The sequence below is a fragment of the Pseudochaenichthys georgianus genome, chromosome 1 (assembly GCF_902827115.2).
Source record: "Pseudochaenichthys georgianus chromosome 1, fPseGeo1.2, whole genome shotgun sequence".
Taxonomy (NCBI): Eukaryota; Metazoa; Chordata; class Actinopteri; order Perciformes; family Channichthyidae; genus Pseudochaenichthys; species Pseudochaenichthys georgianus.
The window spans coordinates 34,255,809-34,281,179 of NC_047503.1; the positions used below are offsets into that span (position 1 = coordinate 34,255,809).

At 42.6% G+C, this 25,371-nt stretch overlaps 1 protein-coding gene across 2 annotated transcripts in view; it reads right to left on the reverse strand.

Annotated features, from left to right (window-relative positions):
• The window catches only part of sdk1b (sidekick cell adhesion molecule 1b), a 281,269-nt gene extending 256,502 nt beyond the window's left edge, over positions 1-24,767 (reverse strand). For both annotated transcript variants that reach the window (XM_034084739.1, XM_034084730.1), the window contains exon 1: positions 23,215-24,767. In XM_034084739.1, the coding sequence (XP_033940630.1) occupies positions 23,215-23,392 (178 nt within the window). In that variant the 5' untranslated portion in view covers positions 23,393-24,767. The remainder of the gene's footprint in view (positions 1-23,214) is intronic.
• Positions 24,768-25,371: the final 604 nt, after the last annotated feature.

Genomic DNA, 25,371 nt, shown 5'->3' on the forward strand with positions numbered 1-25,371 from the left:
CGTAGGTGCTAAAACCTATGCATTAACACCGATTACAAGTAAAGTGCATGCTGCCGTGCTGAGCTGCATCCAGAAGTATGGATCGTATTGCAATATAAAAAGCCTTTTCCTCTTACAGACGTGTTAAGTAAAGAGAGTTTCTTGAGATGCGATTATTTGTATGTATATTGTGTGAACTGTATGTTGTGATGTGCATGGTGAGGGTTGTTTTATTTGCCTCTGCCGAAGACACATTTCCATTTTATGTAAAAGTATGGCAAGTAATCTGAATCTAAAAAGGTTTTAGAAATTATTTAAAACATATCCATACTTGAAGCTTAGACTTGTAAATCCTTACCACATAATAATATGTGTGTGAAGTGTGTGAATTATGATAAGAGTTGTTGAAACATAGTCATCAGCAGAATTAAAGGGCTTAAAGATTGAGAAAAGTTGGCCTTTTTTTCTGCTTACAGAAATCTAATCTCTGTCCCTCTCCTGCTGATATGAGGTTACAGTTGTTCACATATTCTGTTTTCTGTGTACCTTGTTTCTATAGAGGATGAGATACATGTATAGTTGCAGCACATGTCTCCACAAAAGTGCTGGAAAAAAAAAATAGGTAAATCCACCCACGTGAATACAAGCTCATACACTGGAGATCATTATAGCTTCAACACCTTTATCCCTCTGAGAAATAACCACCATTCACACACACACACACACACACAATTGAAGTTGAGGAAAAAAAACATCCACATCATTAATAATGGAAGTTAAAATAACACACATACACTCAAACAAGGGCTAACACTTCAGTAGCTGTGCTCATGAAGTGGCGACATGCTATGACCAGTAAGGGGCCTTCCTTCTGCTTTAATGGAACCTGTGATTGCGACTCAGTAAGCCAGGCTGCCTGTGATTGGGTGATTGAAGTAAACTAATGAATGACTGTGTAAAATAAGCCAGAGACTTATTCTGGTCTGATTAATGTGTTTTCCTCAATGCCAATTAAACACTGATTACACAAATTAACAACTCTGGGCCACCGTAATCACTAAGTGCTCACACAGGGACTGGCGTTAATGGAAAGGGCTTCAAAAGTAAGTGCGCACACACACACACACACACACACACACACACACACACACACACACACAGCTGTAAGGCACCACACCCCATTTGTCCTTCTATCCTTGCCCAAAGCCCCGCCTAATGCTGCCAGGCCTATAACCTAATGCTTTTAGCTGCATGCTGTCCAAGATAGAGTTACCAACCACATTCACCAAACACCCTCCCCTGCGACTCACTCAATCTCTCACACACACACACACACATGAGGGAAAAAGGGTTCACCCAGAGTCATGCAACAGTACACATACATCGGGCCTCAGACAGACAGCTGGTGCCAAAGGGTGCAGTTAGTGGATCCCCCCTCTGGGATGGGTTACCACCCCCTCTACCGTGTATAGAGCCAGAGGGAGACAGGGAGGTGAAGTGAGATTAAAGGAAAGGAAGTAGGGACAGGAGAGGGGAAGGGGGAGAGGGAAGTGACAGACAGAGCAAGAGGAGTGGGAGAAATGAAAAGTGAACGTTTCTGCAGAGGCTGGATGTAATGTGACACCACAGAGGGGGGGAAATGACAGCATGGAAAGACACAGTCAGTCCATGAAGGGAGAGAGAGAGAACCGAAAAGAGAAGGAGAGGGAGGAGACATGAAAGAAGATTTGAACTCCATGAAATTCAAAATGTGGAAACTACTGGCAGTGTTAACCTCATATGCTCAGATGCACTACGCCTCTCTCTCATAATGCTTGTCACCACATTTGACGGTGTGTACTAAGGTGTGTGTTCTGTCTTCATGTTTTTGACAGGAAAATAAAAAATGAATACTGTTACGAATTTCATGAGAAAAACACTTACACTGGTGTGCACACACACACACACACACACACACACACTGACCAAACGGTCTGTGTGTGTGTGTGTGTGTGTGTGTGTGTGTGTGTGTGTGTGTGTGTGTGTGTGTGTGTGTGTGTGTGTGTGTGTGTGTGGTGTGTGTGTGTGTGTGTGTGTGTGTGTGTGTGTGTGTGTGTGTGTGTGTGTGTGTGTGTGTGTGTGTGTGTGTGTGTGTGTGTGTGTGTGTGTGTGCTTTGATAGCTACTCTACTCACTCGCTGTTGGCTTATTCATAATTATCTCAAGTTGTGTGATACATTAGCTCAATATGTTTTTATTGTGTCGAGTAATTTATGCATGCAAATTCGAGGTGACGAGACAAATGAATTAACCTTGCATTGCATACGGTATTGTTCCAATGGCTGACACACACACATAAACTAAACGCACCCTCGCTCTATTCATTCATGACAATAGTTGTGTCTGAAGCTTGCTGTGTGTGATTGTGTGTTTGTGTGAAAAGAGAGAAAGAGCCAGCTGTGTCATTATACAAGTCTAATACATCCATGATGCATGCTAATTGAATTTACACAAGCAATGGACAGGAAGACCAGGAGGTGAGAATAGAGAGGGAGACGGAAAAGTGACAGAGAGAAGGAGAAAGAGAGAGGGGTGGGTGCTGAGGATTGAGAAAGTCTTTCAGCAGTGACTGTGTTGAGCGTGTTGAAAGCAGCTAGTTGAAAAGCCCATTCAAATACAAAAACACACGGCAATTATCAGCACATTTGACACACAAAAACACTCAGATACACAAGGTATGCACACGTATAGCCCACACACACACCTTGATGAGCAAATGACAGCCAAATAAGCCAGTGTGTCAGATAAAGTGACTCTGAAAGCACATAATAAAGTAGATATTGCCAAGAAGTATCAGCACTAAGCACAAACACCAACACACACAAAGGCCATTCAAGGTGTGTTTGCCAGGCATGAGGAGCTGTTTAGAAATTACGGTAGAACTAATCAGCATAATGTTTGCCTCGAGCCGTGGACTGACATTTAGAGCAGAGGATTATTGGAGCAAAACCCACACACTGCCTTTCAGTGAACACTATCATATTATTACACAGAACTATTATAGATTGCTGTTATAATACCGATGTTACAAGTGGCCGCATGAGAATTTGTGGTTCCACAGCTTGAGTCGACCCATCTTGTGCACTGTGCTGTGGTGACAGTAAACAGTTCTCATGGCTTCACTTAAAAAAATCATGTCAACAATTTGGAGTACTGTAGGACAGGCTAGGTTGTCCTATTGGAGTCACAGAACATTATTCACTGACAACACGAGTGCTGAGGACCAAATATATTCTGACTTTTGATATATCAATCACAGGCTTTTCCGAGGAAAATATCAATTACTGCAGCCAATAATATATCTGGAGTGTAATGAAAGAATGTATTACCATGAAACTGATTCAATGTGTGGAGGAACTTTGCTTTTCTCCCTATTTCAAGATCTATTCAAATTCCTCTCATGGTGGCAATGATTCAATGGTGACCTTAAGAACTGCTAAAGTGGACTAATTGCTAACCTTCATCTGGTGTATAGCTCGAGCTATTGCACAGATTTGTATTCAAACAAGTTATACAAACCTTTCAAATGAATTCAGCCCTAAGATAAATTCTCCATAGAAAAGACGAACACGCCTCTGATGTCTAAAGGCCGCTACACACCAACCTGAGACCAAAGAACGCGTACCGAAGGTTTCCCGACTTTTACGTCCGCTACGCCGCCCGCCTACGCCGCCCGCCTACGCCGCCCGCCTACGCCGCCCGCCTACGCCGCCCGCCTACGAACACACCGCAAAGACTTCAGTCGACGAGTGGCAATAACTGTCCTTACCAGCAGGCGGCGGTAGTGTGTATTCGTCATTCAAAAGAGGCAACAGCCAATCAGAGTGATTTCTTTGGCCGACTTTCTTTGGCCGATTCGCGGGAGGTGTGAAAATGTGCCGTGAAGCAACGACAGTGCGGGACACACCAACCTGAGTAGGGCGCCGTGAATGCCCCACTGCCTCTGACGCCCAACATCGGGTAGGTGTGTCAGGGCCTTAAGAGTCATGAGGTTTACAAGTACAGTATAGTGACCAGAAGAGGAAGCACCACCATGTAGTCACCGGTGGTCCACAATGAGGAGAAGATGTTGGACCAGGATGAGTGTATTAATATTAGGAGCAGGACTGCAGTATCAGCAGGTAGAGTTTCAGTGAGCCTCAATATGGGCCAATCACATCAGCTCCTCTCATCCTCTGTATAACGAGCAGACAGTTTAATGGCCGAGCCGAGACGAGGCCAGCTTCTGTGAGGAATAAAAATTGAGTCAGAAAGCAGACTGTACCAAATATGACTGTAGAGCAGCCCAAATATTAACAAACAGCAACTCAATATGCTCTCAAGGGAAGACAAAGTCAATTCTGAGTTGAATTTACTTTTCAAAAGACATCAAAATCCCAGTTAATGTGAAGTAATATTACAAGTAAATTACATCAGTGCACTTTGGCAACAACTACAGTAACTTGATGTATATAAAAAACTGTCTGTTTGCCTATCATTTTACTAAGTGTTTTAAAAAGGATGCATCCAGCCATATCTGGGTACCTTTACACACTGACTTTAAAGACATTAGAGCGAATATAAAAAAAGTTTGTATAATATGTTAGAAACTCCTTTCGAGGCAGCTATTAAAACTCAGGCTTATGTTCATAATTTGTCTTCAAAAAACGGAAATTGCTGTCACAAGTTACAAAACAACAAAGTAACCATTTTGATTAGCTTGAATCGTTTCACCAACAACCACACATTTTAAATTAAAATGTAAAAAAGCAAGTAACCACTTCAAACACTTGACAAAACACAATTGATTTGGGCTGATAAATACCATTATAATGAAATTGACTGCACTAAAAACTTGTGATAGTCTACAAGGCTCAGCAGATTCCATCAACCTGCCTCCTGCACACACTGCTACTGAAGGAAAAAGTCATTCTAAAAAGAAACACGGGATATCGTCATTTAAAAAATGCTCCCATGCGTCAAATGGCTCATTTACAGCCTTTCTAAAGTAATCCATTAGATACATGTCATGTCCTTTTCCATAAGAGAAGATAATTAAGTGTAAAATGCATTAAATATTGTGTTACTTGCTGTCATGTGAAAGCAGCACAAGATGCATGGTGTAATCTGGGGATATCCTGCATGAAAAATGTACTTACCAATTATTATGCTGGAAGTGACGCCTACTCCTGCATTACAGCCTGGATACGTTCTTTAAGGAACAAAATATATATACACGTGTTTTACAAATATAGTGTTGAATATTGCAGGTTTTTTCCATTCATTTGACTTTTTCGTGGATTTCGTTGTATTTGTATTGCAGACACACACAAATAAATAAACATTCCAGAAAGCATTGTCAAGCCCAGCGGAGTGATGTGGTGACAGGATGACAACACAAACAAAACACTGAGTGGCTTTGTTTACTGTGATGAGCATTCTGCTGAGTCAAACACAGCCACCATACTAAACAAGCCGAACCACCGGGCTGAAATATATCTCAAGACGACGGGCGGTATTAGTGTGTGTGTGTGTGTGTGTGTGTGTGTGTGTGTGTGTGTGTGTGTGTGTGTGTGTGTGTGTGTGTGTGTGTGTGTGTGTGTGTGTGTGTGTGTGTGTGTGTGTGTGTGTGTGTGCGCGCGTGCGTGCGCGTGTGTGTGTGTGTGTGTGTGTGTGTGTGTGTGTGTGTGTGTGTGTGTGTGTGTGTGTGTGTGTGTGTGTGTGTCCTTATTAGGGTTGCCAGAAACTGACCATGATCAAAATCGATTATTCGGCAGCCCTGGCGAATAATAATCGATTATTCGACCGCCCCCCCCCCCCCCCCCGCGAAAAAAAAAAAAAAAGGAATTCCGTTGTTTTCTTTACTGGAACATGTTTAACAGTACAAACAACTAACAAGCATGTCATCACAACGACGTGGCCTTGAAGTGAAGTTGGTAATGGCCGGCTGTGCCGGCTGTGCTCTTTCTCTGTAACCTCTTTGGCGTGCTTCGCACTTGAGGTTGAGCTGTGATAGACCAACGTCTTTTCGCAGAGCTTGCATTTAACTTCCTTTGGACTTGTAAGTTCGAAGTAGTTCCACAAGGAGGAACTCTTTTTACCTGCCGCTTTGTTCATCTTTAGTCGCACGTGTGAGGGAGAGGGGGGGTGGGGGCGGGGTCGGTGTGTAGCGTGCTGCAGCAGCAGTCTGCTCTGCACGCAGGCTTCCTCCAAGTTTACAGTAAAACAAACTGGTGGTGTGACCAATGACCATTTACAATTATTAATACTATTACTATTATTAGCATATATATATTTTGGTTGAAACTAAGCCAGAAAAAAAAAAAAAACATAAATAATAATAAAAAAGATATATAAATAAAATCGATTTTTAAAAATCATATTCGATTATGGAGACTGTAGCGAATATTCGAATAATCGAATAATCGCTGGCATCCCTAGTCCTTATGAGCTCCAAAACTCTACAGCAGCCCGGAAAGGGGGGTTTGCAGCAACAGACAAACAGGATAATTAATTTCTCTCTTTCGCTTCAATGCATTCATTTTATTTTCATTTGTTTGCCTTTCTCTCTCTCTCTCTACCCTCACAACCACGAGATAAAGTGAATTCCAGCGAGAGACGACTTGTGATTCAATCCACACACACACACACACGCACGCGCACACACTCGTTTTTCAGCAGGATAACAAAATGTCTGTGAGAAAGGTGCGTGTGTGTGTGTGTGTGTTTGTGTGTGTGTGTGTGTGTGTGTGTGTGTGTGTGTGTGTGTGTGTGTGTGTGTGTGTGTGTGTGTGTGTGTGTGTGTGTGTGTGTGTGTGTGTGTGTGTGTGTGTGTGTGTGTGTGTGTGTGTGTGTGTGTGTGTGTGTGTGTGTGTGTGTGTGTGTGTGTGTGTGTGTGTGTGTGCACTTAATGAGATGAATGTACATGCACCGCCCATTACCAATTACAGAGAGTGGGGAGAGGAATAAGTGGTAGAAATGAGAAAGATATAATGCAGAGAGGGATACAATCGGAGAGAGGGATCTAGTAAGCGAGTAGGGAATTAGACGTACGGTAAAGAAGAAAATTGTCAAAGTAAGTCCATTAGCTATTAACCATTTTCTCTCTTCTTGGTCTTTCTCTTTAAGGGGTGCACTTCATCTGCCTTAATTGAATATCTAAAGATGTTAACTCATATCAACTCTGCATAATGCCTGGAGAATCACCCCCAGATATTATCCAGAGTTAACTTTCCACGCATGCACAAAACAGGAATTGTCCATGTCAGAATCGTATTCACTTACAGTAAATACGTTTTGTTTAAGCAACGGGGGGCGCCTGGGTCGAGGAGGCAGGACTCTGATAACACCAAGGTCACATAGCGGTGTTTTTATTTGGTCAGGACCAATCAATGTATTGCCTTTCTTTAAATGTGTCTGAAATGCTCAGCGACAGTCCCAGATCTCGTTGTCCCTCTACTTAGACAGTTTTGTAAAAGTTTCGATGTAAATAACCTTTCTTTCTTAACCCCCTGATTTTAGCGGTTTTAGGCCAGTTATCACCGTGCCTACTCGCTTGCCGTGAATGCCCCTCTCCATGACAGCTCTTTTCACACATGGGCTCAATCGGACTTCACATGGACTTAGTTCTAGGGAGCTGGCGGGGTAAAGTCTGTTTGATGTCCGGTCCGAATGGCTCTGACATTTGCGTTCTCACATACAGCTCCTCAGGGTTATGCCTAGATAATTTCAGGGTTGCAGTGCATGTGTGAAAGGGGCTTTAGACTCTGTTTTGACCCTCGTGTGGTCTTCTCTCATCCATTCATTGACTTGTGTGACCCCATAAATGATAACCCTTCCACCTTCTTTCTCTACAAATTACTCATTTTCTCTCTTTGATTACTTCTTTGCAGCATATCTTCTAATCCATCTGGGCCCGTTCATTTCCTCATCCATCAATCAAAATCTCCTTTTTTCTTTCTTATTAAAGCAATCAGCTCATACAGGGTATTATCTACTTAACCCAATGTCAGTCAAAACAAAGATTTTTCAGAAAGTAGGAAATTACATTCACGTTAGAAAGTGCTGTGCTACTCTTCATTAGAACCCTGATTCATTACTTTTAACTAATATTGAAGGCTAATGTATACTTTGATTTAAAACAAGTATTGTTTCACAAAAAGCTGTCTCCAAATAAGCAAACATTCAGTTTTGGGAAAGTTAGTCCGGTGAAAGCTATCCAGTTTCGAGAAGTGCATCCTACTATACAATACCTAGGCTCATGGTCAAACAGATGCCTAAGAAATGATGAAGATACAAAATATACGAGCCATGTGACCATGTTCATCGTAACGCTTTACACTAGGGCTGCTCAATTAATCGTATTTTAATCGCAATTACGATTATGGTTGCAACGATTACGAAAACAACGTAATCGAAATAAAACAATAATTTTTATATTATTATTATTTTTTATAGATTTTTCAGTTGAATTATACTTAAAGTTCAGGGTAATCAACTGTTAAAAACATACTGTTTTTAAATAAATTGATGTTTTCAAAGTAAATGGATAATCGTTTTTAATAATCGTGATATCAATTATTGACCCAAATAATCGAGATTATGATTTTTGCCATAATCGAGCAGCCCTACTTTATACTCTGGAAGAGAAAACAGAAGCAGACACATGCAGTGGTAGGCGGTCTGTGGCCTTTCATGAATCTGCAGCTCTGTGGGAGTGCAGCGTTGTGAACATAACATACATACTGTACTACAACTGGACTGCTATACTACAAATGAAAAAGAAGTTCATCATCTGTTTGGTTCCCTGAGTTTGAATAGCCCATTCTGCTATCATTTTGTATTCTACCTCGCGGTACCCGTCGTGGTGACTGATTGACATGGCGCTCCTGTGTTTGTGCTCGAAGCTAAAGAAAAAAGCTCTTTGTTTCAGCTTCTGTGGGAACCAGAACTAGCCTGATCAGCTACCGCCATGTTGTCACTCACACTGTTAGAGTTTCCTTTAGTGTCTCCTTCTCAATCTCTGTACAGTAGCTCAGAAAGCGTTCACAATGAATAGCAGTAGGTCAATGTTCCTGCTTTTGAGTCTGTACTTACACAAAGCAGAACACACCAGCATACTAATATTAGGAGAGGAGAACAGGCTGGTGTTGTGAAAGGAGCTACCTAGTAGGTAGAGGTAGACGCCTTGGCAACTGAACATGTATTTCTTCTTTTCCGAGCGCCATAATTACTCTTCCCTAAGCAAAGTGAAAATATGAGTTAAAAACTTGAACTGCTGCAATATATAACATGATGTTTAGGTGTGTGCTTTTGCTCACTGCTTGTATGTTTTTTATGCAGTTTATTTCCTGTGTGTGTGACCCAAAGACATATTTCCACCCTGATGTACAATACAGATGTATACTGTAACCACATAGAAGCATAAGCACCAGCCTCAATATATAGTAATGATCCCAAACTACATTCAAGCTGGTCAAGGTTCTCTTGCTTTATTACGTGAGGATGTTTTGTCAGACTATGATTTCTGGTTATAAGAGTCAGGTCATACAGCTGATGGTGAGCTCCACCTCAGGGCTCTGACAGCACTAATGTACTACTTCCTTTTTGCAGAAAAGCCTCTCATCCCAGCGTGACACTCTAGAGATGGAATTAACGCACTGGGGTGTACAAAGCCCTAAACCACAGATCTGATTTGGAGCCTAGCTGATAAGGTGGTAATAAAATAAGCTTAAATAAATTCTCAATCAATGAATTCTGTTTTTGTATTTATTACCTTGGAAACGAGCTACCAGTGCAGCGCTTTCTGTTCCTTACAGGATTTCAATTTGAGTCAAGACAGGTAGGGAGTCATAATACCATCACAGTGTATTTACAAGAAATTAAATGAAAATGTATTTGGTACTTTTTAAGTGCCTGCTTCTGGAAGGCTTGTTTTTTTGTTTTTTGGTGAATTTGAAAGTCAACCCCTCTTATGTGTGTGTGTATCACTTAACCATTCTAAAAAGTGATGATGTTCCTGAAGCCATTTAGATAAAGCCATTTATTTCTAAGGCAGAGCCAAAAGCTGACCATTAGTGTGGAAACTGTTCTGAGTTCAGACATCGTATCATTGATTTGACGGATAGCCACATGCAAAACAGCAGGTTCTTTGGCCGTGTGCATAACACGCACGACTGCACATATACACACACATTCCGACACAAGCCACCACTTTTGATCCCGGCCATATTCACTCTCCCACACACTCAAACACACTCCCGGAGCTCGTGCCAAGTCTCCATACTGCCGACTGACTCCTCATAGAGGTATGCCCACCCCTAGTTGGGATCAAAGGACTTGGCTAAAAACCTCTGGCCTGACACACACCCTTAGACACACACACACACACACACACACACACACACACACACACACACACACAAACACACACACACACACAAACACACACACACACACACACACACACACACACACACACACACACACACACACACACAGTACAGAGCTTCCTGTCTATTCCTGGATGAGATCAAAAAGGCTCTTTTTAGCTCTGAGCCTATAGCATAAATCACCATACGCAGGCACACACCCTCTCAAACACCTGTAGCAGATCAAACACATCGAGCTGGGAACACACACCTGCAGTGGGGTAAAGGCAAACCTTTGGACTCAACAAGTAAATCCTGTTGCTCTAATACACACACAATGATCTGCACTCCTACACTCCAGCCTGACCTCAGTAATAGTCTGTCACTGCCGCTTCACTAAGCAAATATCTCATTCAAATAGCTAGATGGCCCCACCACAACCACAACCAAAACCAAACAAACGAAAAGCCTCTGCCAGGTGCATTTGGTACAGGGAGCACAGGGATAGATTCGGGGGGGGGGGGGGCACGTTTGATGTTCTTCCATATCACTCCAGTCTACGGCCCCTCGAATGTCACGGTAAAAAGCCACAGTGAAAGCAGAGAAGGAAAAGTGAGACACTGAGGCAAAATAGATACATGGGGAGGGATAAACACAGAGAAATATATGCAGCGACACAAAGAGAGACAGCCTGGGGTGCGATCCACTGGAAGGTTGCCAGTTTGAATCCAAATACTGGCTGAAACATTGTAGATGAAGGAAAGAGAGTCACTCTCCTCGCCCCGCAGTGAGGCTGCTCTTGAGCCTTCAACTAATCTTGTGCTGCCACGGAATGATTGGCAGTACAAGGCTGAGGTTTTAAAGGTATTTCCCAGGTGTTAAGGAGAGAGTGAGGGTGTCTCTCTGATGTATCTCCAGACACCGGCAATTTCATTTCCAACAGTTGTTCCTGTAAATAGAAATCTGTTCCTATAGTGGCTCGGGTATGTCACAGAAACCCGACATCTGGCATTTTTCAGCATTTAAAGTTGTGTTGCCTACCTAAAGTTTCAAAACATTTGAACAGAGTTGGTACTCCTGACCAAATAAAGCTCTTAATATGATGTATCAATTTATGATACATAGAGAACACATTGCTCTTTCACAATATACAGTTAAGCTCTATCTGCAGTTTTAAAGCTGCTTACATTGCAAATTCATTCTCTTTTATGCAGCCTGTTGTTTTGGAAATCTGCTTTACTTTCTCTGCGTACAATTCATAAATAAATGTTCTCCTGTTGTGCTTCTATTCAGTTTCATTTAATTATATATTTCTCACAATATTAGCTCTTTAAGGGCGGTGGTGGCGAAGTCCATAGTAGACCAAGTGCTACCGAGGTGTCCCTGAGCAAGGCACCGTTCCCTACACTGCTCCCCGGGCGCTGTACATAATGGCAGCCCACTGCTCCTAACACTAGAATGGGTCAAATGCAGAGAAAACGTTTCGTTACATAGTACCTGTACTATGTAACGACAATAAGTTGAATCATCTTCTTCTTCTTAACACCAGTTCATTTGAATGCAAAAACTGCTTCATGCTTTTAACAGTTGAGTGTTATGGGAACCTTTCCTAACCTGACTCACCTGTTTTAGACGGATGAAAAACGGTTAAGGCAGTGGTTTTCAAACTGTGAGGCGCGACCCCTGGTGGGTCGCGGAGGTACTGCAGGGGGGGCGCGGGAAGATTTTTTTATTTTATTATTTTCTCCTTTTAGCTTTGTGAAGCACCTTGAGATGACGTTGTTTTTAAAGTGTGCTATATAAATCAAATGTATTATTATTATTATTATTATTAATATTATTATTATTCAATCGCAGTGGCCCTCTGTGAGGGCCTAAGATATTCTAAAAAATAATATTTTAAAACATTAAAAAAACATTTTTTTTTAAATATTCTTTTTTATATTTTAATGTTGTTACATTTTTCATTAGTTTTACTAAAATAACTTGATTTAATTGTATTTAAAATAACATTTCCAAAGAAATAAATCCTTCGAATCTGCCTGTTCAGTTTCTGTTGGAATGTGAAGGGTTTAATGCCGTCTCTGATGCGGCTTTCACACCAGCGCTTTTCAGTTTCTAGCTCCGAGCGGGAGCTTTTCTGGTTCAGCTCCGGTTTCCCTTTTCAACTCCCGCTCTGTGCACACCGCCCACTGCAGCATTTACCGACCGCTGCGGTATTGGCTGCTCTTCCACGGGAGTTTATTCTCCCGTTAGCTCCCGGTTAGCTCGCACTGCAGCGGCCGCTCTAAAGTATTCACTGTCCGACTCACACAAGCAGCTGATGCATATCCCCAGTTCCCCTTAGCCTAAGTGAATGTGTGTCAGTCTGAATTGACACTGTTTGGTATCACAACGCTGTTATGAAAGTTTCTCTGGTATAAAACGGGTGATGTTGGCATAGCAACCGAAGCTAAACTGACTACTTGCATCCGATAGCTGCAATAATACAAAACAACACGTCTGCCTCTCTCCACAATGATCGATAACAGTGAACGGATGGTCAAAGTAAGGCACAAATAAACAGAATCACACGAAGCCTGGTTAGTGTTGCCTGACTTTATAAAGTGTGTTTATAGGCACTACTGCTTGTAGGCAGGCATAACAGTCGACCCATGGGAGGTGGGTTTAGTTTCCTGCACACCTCGACGTAAGAGAGACGTAAGCGACGTCGCCTCTTAGCTCCAAAGCTCTTGACTCTGGACCGACAATTTTTTGGAGCTGGAAATGAAGCGGATTCCGGAGCTAAGAGCCGGCGCCGCTGCGGTGTGAACAGGAAAACCCGGCGCTTTTCAGGCTCTAGCTCCGAGCCGGAGCTGAAAAGGCGCTGGTGTGAAAGGGGCATGAGAGTTACTGGGAAGACGGGAGAGCTTGTTGGTCCCTCTCTATATTCACAGAGGGCCAGCTATAGTAACTCAACGAGAGAGTAATGTCAAATGACAGTACAATTGACCAATCATATCTTCCCTCTAAATGGTGGGCTTTATTTTCGCGGACTTTATGACAAGATCCGCCCGCTGTGAGGTCTATGCAAGTGGTGCAGTGACGTGTCGTAAAACACGGAAGTAAGCTGCGCTCGGGTTCCCTCGACAGAAAGCAATGGGATTTCTCCATAGGATTTTGGAAAATAGGAAATAAGGTCTGTGGAAAACGAACCTGTTAGATAAATGCACGTTTTGTTCATCCGGATAATATCCACATGTCTACCCTACTTTTATTATTTTCGAGTCATAAATCTAAAGGATAGATTTATGATCGATAGATTTATGATTAGCATAAGTTCGTTCATGATGGCTCACTTCAGTGATAGTGTTTACATTGTTGCGAAATTATTAACCGAGTCATTTTCAAGATTGAGTTACAATGATAAACTGGAGTGGCAAAGGATCAGCTGAATGACCCGCCATCAAGTGCTTCAGGACAGGAGGATGGACTTTGTGTTTGAGTGATTTGATCAATTGATCATCAAAGGTAGGCCTAAGTCATTTTCAATGCGGGCCGCCGTGCCGACTTAATTCATTTGTAATTGTTACTTGGCTGTGGGTGCCCTGTCATGATAGGTGTTTATATAAATGGTGTTGTTCTGTGTGGTAGAGGGTCGCTGTCATTGATGCGTTTTGCACCCCGGGCCGCTGTTTTGATATTCCGCTGGGGGGGGGGGGGGGGGGGGTCAGAGGACCTAGGCTGCCATCAAAACGAAATACAGATCAAAGCTGAACATTGAGAATGAACTGAGAGTGGCAGTCTCAAAACAACAGCCCCGGTTTGAGAAGATCTGCAAGGGAAAGCAAGCACACACAAGTAATTGATAAGCTATGTGTGGAATAGGAATGGTAAAGTGATGAGATTGTTTGCAACCTGCAGTAGAGATAGTAGTTCATTAATATATTTTCCTTAAAGAAATTTGAATTTAAAAATCTACTACTCAGGGAAGAAGGCCTGCTAGTTTTAATTAGGCCAAATTAATTCACAGTATCTATTACAAGCACTTTTGTTCATGTGTAATCCATAATCAAATATACAATTATAGTTGGATCTTTATATCTTCTTATTATCAGCAGAGAAATTGTAATGTTTTTACAACAATATACAATAAATCCTACCAATATAGATGGGAACCGGGTTGGGGGGGTCCCGAAAATATTTCCAATTACCCAAGGGGGGCCCGACTGAAAAAGTTTGGGAACCACTGGGTTAAGGGTATGCAAAAAAGCAAGGATTTTTTTAAAAACCTTTTACAGAGGTCTGTTAAGAGGTTTTTTTGTTAAATAAGAGGATTAAAGAAGGATGTGAAGAGTCACAATTTTGGCTCTTAGTAAATGTAGTGTTTTTAATTAAATCTGTCACTGAAAGGGCTCTTAGCAGGACTTTGGGGTGTAAGGTAAAGAAGTAAACATCTTGTTATATATATATAAAGATGTTTATATCACAGGGCTACACTTTATGTAACCGTGGAACTTTGAGTAAACAACCTGCAGTAGTCAAGGCAAAATAAGTTTCACAAACATATTTCCACATGTGGAACCCATGTAATGATGTATTTGATCAAAGATGAATACTAGTGCGGTATTTTTTGTGCCGTTCTGTTGATTACAACTCTGCAGTGCTTATTGCTATCACTGGGTTCAAAGTTCTTAATACCATTAAGCCCCATAAATTGTACTACATGTGATGAAGCTGTCACAATGCATCATGGTTTCATTTATTAGTTCTTGTCTCTTCTTCCTCTGGCTGCAGCTTATTTTAAAACATCAAACATACTCAGAAAGACATATTACTGTTCATCATATATGGGTTCGCTCAAAAACAAAGAACAAAGCAGTGAGATACAAATATTCTCGCAAACAAGAATCTGGTGTGTCAATGTGCAAGTTTAATTTGACAATTTTAAATATATACGTTATTCCCCCTTTCACATTTGACAAGGTGTTTTTCCCCTTGCTTTACTCATCTCTTTATGAGAGGCTGTGAGATGGAAATGCCTAAAAGAGCTCAGGCAAGAACAATGAGGGATTGATGGTCAAGGTTTTTGCGTGATCCTCTTTTCATTTGCACATTTGATAATATTCCCAGGAATAATATTTACATATGTATGCACCCTGTATCGACGTGCTAGGCACCCAACTCATGCAGTAAATCCCATCTGTGTGACGCTCATAATGTTCAGTCTCTTGACAAGGAGGTGTTGATTTAGCTCCACTGTTTTAATATTAGGGCCAACGTTAGCAAGGGCTGGGGAATTATAGGATTGTGTTCAATTGGCAGATGTTTTTATTATCATTAAGTTTAGGTTTGACCTACTTCTCTAATCTCATTGTAACTACCATACTGTGCAGACTCCAGCTACATAGACGGATAACGGAGGACTGTTCTATTTAAATAATGCAAAACAAGAGGTGCCATCATTAAGTCTGAAAATATAAAAAAATATTCCCAATGGAGAACACAGAGTAAAAGTAATGTATATATGTGTTCTATATCTATGATGTTGTGATTGCAGCAATATTAACTGCAGTCGGTGGGATCTATTTGAGCTGCTTTGCAAGCACCCTGTCACTCAAACAGTGACAATAACTTTCTTCTGACTACACCTCCCTGTAGCCATGAAGCTCACAATAGCCAGAGGCCTTATTCAATTAGAGTGCAACCGTACAGCAGCTACAGATTCTTGTTTGGCTCTTCCTGACTCCGTTTTAATAAGAACCCTATTTAGCAGATGCAGATTTATAGGTCAACATCTTGTTTAATCTAATGACAGGGTGTATGACACTAAAGCCAAATGTCAGATGGTCTACATTACTAAATAAAAGACCAGGAGAGCGATGTCCCAATACAATGAGTTCATTTATTTGATTCCTATTAGCACTTCACCAAAGCTATTCAGAGCTGCCATGTTTCTCCAAAAAGAACAAAATGTTACAATTTCCACGTATCAAAATACAGAGAAAGGAAGAAAATCTTAACATTAACAAACCTATGACCAAAAAATGACTTTTAGATGATTGAAATAGTTGCTGATTATCTTTTAGTCGTACAACTACAACTAAGCGTTTCCGCTCCAATACAAATCCCATTCATGAATGTCAGCTGTTTATAGGGCTGTACCGGAATATCCGAATATTCGTTCGTTGGAGTACTATTCGGGTATCAATTTCGTTATTCGGATATTCGTTTTTTTTCGGGGTTTTTTGAATTTATTGAAAATTCCAATATCAACGTAACACTAACCATACACTTTATCGTTTACTTTCTCCGTTTTTATATGTAGATATTACTTTTTCTCCGTTAATCTCCGTCACGTTGTTTCCATAGCAACAACAACTTCCTGTCAACAGCGCTAACTCTCCTTCAAAATAAAAGCATGTCCATACAAAATACAAAGCCAAGCCAAATATTGGAATATTAGCAGCAGTGAATATTCGAATATTCGCTGCTGATTACTACCGAATATCCGGAGCCCGAAAAATGGTATTCGGGACAGCCCTAGCTGTTTGCATCACAACGTAACTTTAACAACATGTATAGGGACACCATGGTATGCCATCATGGATTTAACCTAGACTTCAGCAATGTGCACACACATGGATGTATCCTTCTGTTTGACTGCCAATTTTGATATGTGGCCGTCATGTCTTGCAGTTCAGTCAATCGATAGAGTTCATGTTTTGCGAGCTTTCTGCTTTCTTCGGATGTCTCGCTTTTGAAACATCTTGAAAAGTACAAGATAAGCTTTTGTGCTATCCCCTCCCTCGCACTTCACACGTACAGACAGCGGATCAATAGCAACCTCCTCCCCCTATCTTACATAATAAACACCAAGGCCTAAACAGCAACAGCCTCCATTCCACCTGTGTGGCCTGCAGCAATAGATTCTTATGGGGGAAGAGGTGGTAAGAAGGGATGGGAAACTAAAAATAAGAGGAGCGATACCGAAAGAACAAACACAAAAAAACAAAGAGAAGAAAGAGGCATGACAGAGGGGAGAACAGAGTGTATCCCTCTTGGCTCATATTTCAAAGCTCTGAAAGATGTGTTTGAGGAAAACTCCATCAAAATGCATCCGTAGAGAAATATTGCAAGCCATTCTGAATAGGAAGAAGTCGACACAGGTGAAGGTACTTAAACCGCACATAATGCTTTTCCAAATGACATCTTGACCTCAGATTCATATAATACGATGTGCTTTGAACTGACCACAGTCGTAGTGACACTGATGAAGTCGTAAACATGACCCACCTGACCTCTTAATGACCTCATCTGCCGGCTTTACAAAGACAAATAATGTAAACTGCAGTGTTTCCCACAGATTTGAAATATACTTGTGGTGGTAGCAGAGAACGGCGGGGGGGGGGGGGGGGGGGCTAGCGGAGTTGCTGCAGACCCTTCACGCGATAGCAGAGCGAACAGGTACAGGTGGGGTACAAACACACAAACACACACACAGGTTATTATTTCCCATCAGGAGTCTCTTGCTGCCTTTTTACAGCTGCCACTTTTTCTGCTGTGTGGAAAACACTTAGGGCTGATGAAAAAGAGCTTCACACAAACACACCTGGCAGCAACACACATTGTATGTAGTCTGCACTGCATACATAGACAGGTAGACACACACACACACACACAAACTCTGTTCCTCCCAAAGACGCCCACAGAGCGTAAGGTGTCAGCTGGCTGTGGAAGTGTGCTTATTTGATCCTCCTGATCGACGGGAAATAAGGAGTCAACCAGGGACCTCACTTCCTCTTAGACCCGACTAACCTGACGTCTATCACACACTCCCACACAAACACATTCACACTTTCCTCTCCTCCATCGCTTCCTCACCTCTAATAGTCATGCGCGTGCACACACACACACAATCCACCAGACAGCAAATTCTCTTCTAAGGCATCCAAAATGCAAACTATTTGAATGTGAGATCACATTTGTGATGTTTGACGAGGAAATAAGCTATAACTGCTGTACTATAAGCATTGCATTTCAAGTTTAAAATAGATCAAGATCCTCAGGTCGAATGCTAAAGTAACAGAGCGTGCAATAATTATTCTGGTCTCAAACATTCCCTAATACAAATGTATTCACAAAAATATAGTTTTTGTATGAACTGCAAGCAAAACGCTGGCAAATCAGCGGCAGATAATACAAATGTAAAAAACAGACTTAAGATTCATAAGTGGTGAGAGAGGTGGAGAAGTCCCTGTAAGGTTGTGCGGCGTGGACGATGGTAATCAGTTAGACGAGGATCCTCATTCAAACTCTCCTCATTAGAACATGGTTAAGCAAATTTCCACGTCTGCTTTAAATGTTTGACACTGATGAGACACAACGACTTTGTGTGTGTGTACGGTTGTGTGCGTGTTTGAACGTGTGTGTGCGCAGTTGTAAGGCTGCATGCTAGTCTATTTGATTTGGATTTTAACATCACGCTCAGAACTCTCCCAGTCCACAGGCCGGTATCCAAACGTCCTATCAGTGACCTCAATTCACTTAAGCATGCCCATTGGTCCAATCACCATCAAGCTATGGCTTAGTTGGGCCAATGACATGAGTCATATCAAACCTAATCACACTGATAGATCCACTAAGTGGGTCAGCAAGTTCTTTGCTTGGCCTAGTTGAAGAAAACTTTTCAAACATATGGTAAGAAACACATTTTTAATAAGAGACCTTTACAAATTGGGACCTGCAATTTATTTTCCGACAACAAATAAGTGCAATGGTTTTACAGTTGGGATGATCGAGCCACATTTTAAAGGTCCCATGTCATGGCCATTTCTACTGATCATAATTCCATTGTTGAGGTCTACTAGAATAGATTTATATTGTGCAATTTTACAAAATCACATTGGTTTCTCATACAGCATCTCTGTATAGTATGTGTATTCACTCTCTGTCCTAAACGGCTTGTTGGAGCTCCTGCTGCCCTGTGAGCCCACTGTACTCTGATTGGTCAGCTAGCCCACTCTGTTCTGATGAGTCCACCACCGTTACAGTGGAACATCAGTGATTATGCGTTAGCAACCAGAAAATGACACCAGTAAGGACAAACAGATGAGAATGCTGCGTGGGGTCTGGGTGCCGTGTTGGCGGGACGTTGTGCGGCTCGCTGCTGTGGCGAGCGGACAATTTGAGCTGGGTTCATTTCCTGCTTGCTTTGTGGGGTCTGTGAGACAGTGAGACATCGCTGCGAGGCTCCACTAGCAACCCCCAGCGCGTCACAGTTTTGCCGCTGAGAGAGTGTGTGTGTGTGTGTGTGTGTGTGTGTGTGTGTGTGTGTGTGTGTGTGTGTGTGTGTGTGTGTGTGTGTGTGTGTGTGTGTGTGTGTGTGTGTGTGTGTGTGTGTGTGTGTGGTGTGTGTGTGTGTGTGTGTGTGTGTGTGTGTGTGTGTGTGTGTGTGTGTGTGTGTGTGTGTGTGTGTGTGTGTGTGTGTGTGTGTGTGTGTGTGTGTGTGTGAGAGAGAGGCGCTCCACGGACCAATGGGACCATTTGGGTATGGGCACGTCACTGTACCCAGGAAGAAAACAATGGAAAAAGAGAAATGTCCAACGAGGCCTTCTGGGGTAGCATAGACAGGTATTTTCTGTGTTCGAGTTTTACTCGCTACAGGGTGTACTTTGAGGGTGTACTTTGAGGGTGTACTTTGAGGGTTTGTGACTTTGCAGACCGTTTACATGCATACAAACCATCATACCACACAAGGGGACGGGTATTAACCGGAAAAGCATGACATGGGACCTTTAATGCAATTACCTTGGGCAAGGTTAGCAATAATGACGACCAATGTAATATTTTTTCATTACACATTGGCTACTTATTGAACATTATCATCATCCAAATAGCAACGGCGACAAAATCATCCTCCACGTATTTTAAACCTAATGGTCCATTTGGCTGTTGTTATGTGAACCCTTTCTGACTTTGAACATTTTGATGTTTTAATGTCCGTGAAGGTACTTTGTGGTCCTCAGTCATTTTTGTTGCTAAAAAATGTTACAAAATGATGTTGAAAACCTCGTAAATGCACGGCTGTCGAAATGACATGCTATTCTCAGAAAATCCTGAACAGCTGGAAAGATATTGATGTATTCTGGACTCCGTCAATTAGTGATATAGAATACAATTTGCATTTTGATAGACAGTCAAATGTGACCCATCCTTGTGTGTGTGTGTGTGTGTGTGTGTGTGTGTGTGTGTGTGTGTGTGTGGTGTGTGTGTGTGTGTGTGTGTTGTGTGTGTGTGTGTGTGTGTGTGTGTGTGTGTGTGTGTGTGTGTGTGTGTGTGTGTGTGTGTGTGTGTGTGTGTGTGTGTGTGTGTGTGTGTGTGGTGTGTGTGTGTGTGTGTGTGGTAGGGGGGGTAATGAGTTATGAATAAAGAAGGGAGAGTGAATAGGTGAGCAGATGAGAGGTGGAGGAAAAGGGGGAGTAAGAGGAGGAGAGAGACAGTAAAATGCTGCCGTCACTTAAACTCTAAAATGAAAGATCGATGAGCTTATTTAAATGTGCTCCCAGAGACGAGAGTTGGCTCATATAAAGCCTCGCATTTATGAGGAGGGGTGTGGGCATCGATTGACTGAGAGAAAGAGAGCAAGAGAGAGTGAAACGGGGAGAGGGAGAGAGTGGGAGGAGGGAGAGCGAGAGAAGGGGCGGGGAGAGATCAGAAGGATCAACCTTGGCTCATGAATTTCATCCTATTCCCCCTAAAATAAAACGTCCTAATATATGCTAGGGATAGAGGGGTCGGAACCTGAAAAATCTACAGGCTTCGATTGGCCGCCTGGCACAGATATCAAATCAATAACCCCCCCCCACCACACCGCCCCCAACCCCATCCCGCAACTGTTTCACTAATTTTCAATTCACCGCCTACCACCAGCACACTCTCGTATACAAACACAACTCCTGCCAGACATCCTGAGGTCCATATTCTCTTGCAACAGGGCATTCTCCCCCCCCCCCTTCAGCCAAGACAGCTGGAAGGGGCTGTTGGCGTGTCTGAGGGTCGGAAATATGGGATGTGGGTGCTGGTGCTGCTGAGACCTTGACATTAGAAAGAGGGCGAAAGGAGCTGACGTTGCAGCCTCAACACCACCACGCGTCTCCCACCTCCTCCTCAACACCTCGGGGGGAGGAAGAGGGAGACAGTGACAAGTGGACTGGGAAAAGAAAGGAGAGGAGAGCAACTTTTGACACACATCATCATCGATTGAACTGCAGACACAGCTTTCTGAGTGACAAGCATGGTGCGCCGCATTACCTCTCAAACCCTCCCACTCCATTTATTTGTCTCTCCCCCCCTTTCTCTGCCACTCCCCTCTCCCATTTTCTCCTTTTCACAACACTGCCTGTCTTCTTCTCACTTTCTCTCCCTGTTTGTTCCCTTTTCTACCTTCTTGCTCTTAAACAGCACACACATTCTCCATGCGTTCACAAATAGCTCACCCCCACCACTAACACACACACACACACACACACACACACACACACACACACACACACACACACACACATGCACAGACATTCCTAAGAACCCCTCCTCCTCCACATAACCCCAAAGTCTCAGCCTTACATTCAGCCCACCACACCATCTGTGACCCAGAGAAAACTGTGTGGCGACACCAGCCTGACCTTTTCTTTGCTTTTGTTTTGGCACTCTGACATGATCCATGAGGTGCACACACACACACACACACACACACACACACACACACACACACACACACACACACACACACAAAAGACTCTCACAGAAGCACACAAATATCCACAGTTTCTCTTCATCACTCTCTCTATAGCTGGAAAAGAAGAATGTTCACAGACAGCTTTGGTCATTGATCGATATCTCATCATGTGCGTCTTCTTTCCTGATGCTGTATTCAGACAGTAATAGCTGAGCCGGTGTTGTAGTAGCTATGGCTGATGCTGTAGTTCTGCTTGAGCACACTGCTACTATTGTTATTTTTCAAATTGTTAAAGAAATAACTGTTGCTATTATTGTAGCTGTACAGTACATGGCTCCATCCAAACTGGTCGAAGCAGATGGCCGTCCATCTCGAGCCAGGTTCTGCTCGAGGTTTCTTCCCGTTAATGGGAGTTTCTCACTGTTGCAGTGCTTGCTCATTGGGGAATGTAACTTTTGGTCTCTGTAAATGAAGGACCATAGTCTAAACCTGCTTTTTATGAAAAGTGTCTTGAACTCGCTTTTGCTTTATCAATACAAGTCACACTAATCTGGACACCTGCCAGCACAACAGGGTCAACAGTGGACTAATGGGAGGCAACTTAAATGAATACACTGTGTGCCTGCAAGTGTTTGTGCTTTTGTGCCCATTCAAGAGCTGTATTTAAGCAGGTCATTGACTAAGAGGGGATTATCAATGCTCAGAAACTGTAACACCCCTCCCATACATATCCTCAATACCTTAATCCTACAATCATCATCCTAAAACCCATGCATCATAACAATAACATTAATGTAATGCTGTGTACTAGGTACCTTATCCGTCAAATAATCTAACTTAATTTAAAGAAAAGTATTGTTGTTGGCCTTACTCTCCTGCAGGGACTTACTCAATCCAAACTGGTCTAATGAAAGCCCAGTCTTGTTTACAGTTAAGGAGTCATCATATCACTTTTCCCCTGTGCACTGTAGTGCATCTGACAAATGAGTGAGTCATGTCAAGTGTTTTCAGACATTACTGATCTCTACAATGCCTTTAAATACAGTTTGAATGGATCTTAATGTCATTGTAAATACCATGTAGTGCATCATCTGACATTTGAACCCAGGGCCCCTGGCAGTGAATCTCTTACCTTGTCCGTGCAACATGTGGCAGCTGCTGCTGAGAATGAGCAGCAGCAGAAACAGCGGCGGACACCGGCTCCCACTCCTGGCCGTCCCGGTGCTCACCATCTCCCGCCGCCTCCCTGCTGCGGGTCCCTCCACACGCTCCGGGGACCCCTGAGGGCAGCACATTCCCGGTTTCATCATGCAGAGAGGTGACCGATAGTGTCCGTGTCCGCTTGTGCTTTGCTGATGTAACTCTCTTTGGAAAGAGAGAGAGAAACCGGGGCTCGGCTCCTCAGCTCCCGGTGATCGGACCTCAGAGCTCCGGGAGTTCAGCGCTGTCACTGAAGACTGGCTCCCCGCTTTGAATCCCTAGATCCAGTGTCCGACACTCGCTACGCAGCGGAAGGAGGAAGGGAGGGTCGCCTGCCTCACAAGCAGAAAGACTTTCCCTCAATATAGTCTCTGTCTTTACGGTGTAGCTGCGCGGTAATCTGTGACTGCTGTGGCGGACTCGGTGTGTTTCTGCGTCCTGCGATACCTCATTTTCATTTGGATTGATCCGAGCAAGGAATTAATACATTTGAGTGTGTGTTTAAGACTTATCGGCTTATTCTCTGCTATCGACCTCAAATCCGCGCTTGTTTTGATGTCTTCACTGGGGATTTATCCCGCGGATCATATAGCTGTTTAGAGAGTGGTTGTATTAACTGAAAAGCAATAAAACATGTGATTTATCCGTCCATGCTTTGCCCTGTTTGTGTGGGCTCTAAAAAGCAATCCAGTAATTGATTCTGTAAATACCCCTGTTTTTTTAGTACAAGCGAACTAGACCGATGTGTGGTGATGTTAAGGTGTGCAGGCTTATTATGATAAGTTAGAAATCATAATTAACTGTTACCCGAGTCTCCGCGGGTCTAAATGATCCGACACTCTCCCAGAAGGGGTTCTCTTCGCTCGGATACAAGATAGGCTAAATTGCCGTAATGCACCGGCTCTCGGATTACACGGAAAAACTACACAACAGGTTAGCAAAAAAAAGACATAACGAGTGACAAGTTTCACAGCAACAACTCTGAGTTTTCGTTCTTCGTTTTTCTGTAAATACACCAGTGAAGAGGAGTTTGAAAGCTTAAAAGTATGAGCCGGTTTGAAGTGGAAAAAACGTCCGTTCAGAGACTTGCTGCTGCGACACCGAAGCCTCTATTCTGGATAAAAATCCAGAATATTCAATGGTCCTCCAAAACAGTCCAAGCGGGAACAGAAACGGTTATTACGAAGATGTTTCAACGTTATCCGGTTGTACTACTCACGGTAGTTTTGGGCTAGTTAGCTGCGTTCTAGCCGTTTTCCTTGGTCTCCGGCACCCTGTTGAGGCTTGGGGAGCCGACTGAGGCGATGCGTCGCTCTCAACTGAACACCTGCCACCGTCTACTCGATACACTTGTAGGGGAGAGAGAGGGCACTTGTTCAACCTTATTCAACAGCGTGTTCAGTCTTTAGTGAAAGTAAAAGTCAATATCTAAATTTCTGCATTGACTTTTTCCGCCGATAATCCGCTTTATTTCCTCTGCCTCGATGTTAATCTCTCCCTCGATCTATCCAAAACTCAAAAACTAAACTTCTATTCACTATCATCCGTGGTTGCTGATTGGTCGAGCAGAGTGCTCCCACTGTTCCTATTGGACAGTGCGATACAGGGGCGGGAACAAAGCCAGCACTAAAAGCGTGGTGGACGGCTCCACCAAACCCCCCCAAAACAGAGAAATGTGTATTTTGTTTCTACACATTTTTCTTTCAAAAATAAATAACCATCAACATTTTTGAGGTATTTATATGGTTTTGTTGGAATGGCACTGTATGTAACTAGATTTTACAAACATTTCACTTGGTATCGACTATTTTAGTTTGAACTTTGCTTTGCAGATTCTGGTTAATTATATACAACCAATATATTATTTTATTTTATTTTTTTTTTTATTGAACCCTTGTTGGTATTCACAAGCTACTCAGCATTTACATTAAGAGAAATAAAATATTTGTTCTTGAATGGTATTGCTGCTTTTACTTAGGTAAAATATATGAGTACTTTAGCACTTTATGTAGGGTCTTCAAATTAATATTTGTGTTAATATTTATTTTTAAATAGAGATTTTGTATGTCAAAATACTTAGGAAGGCAGT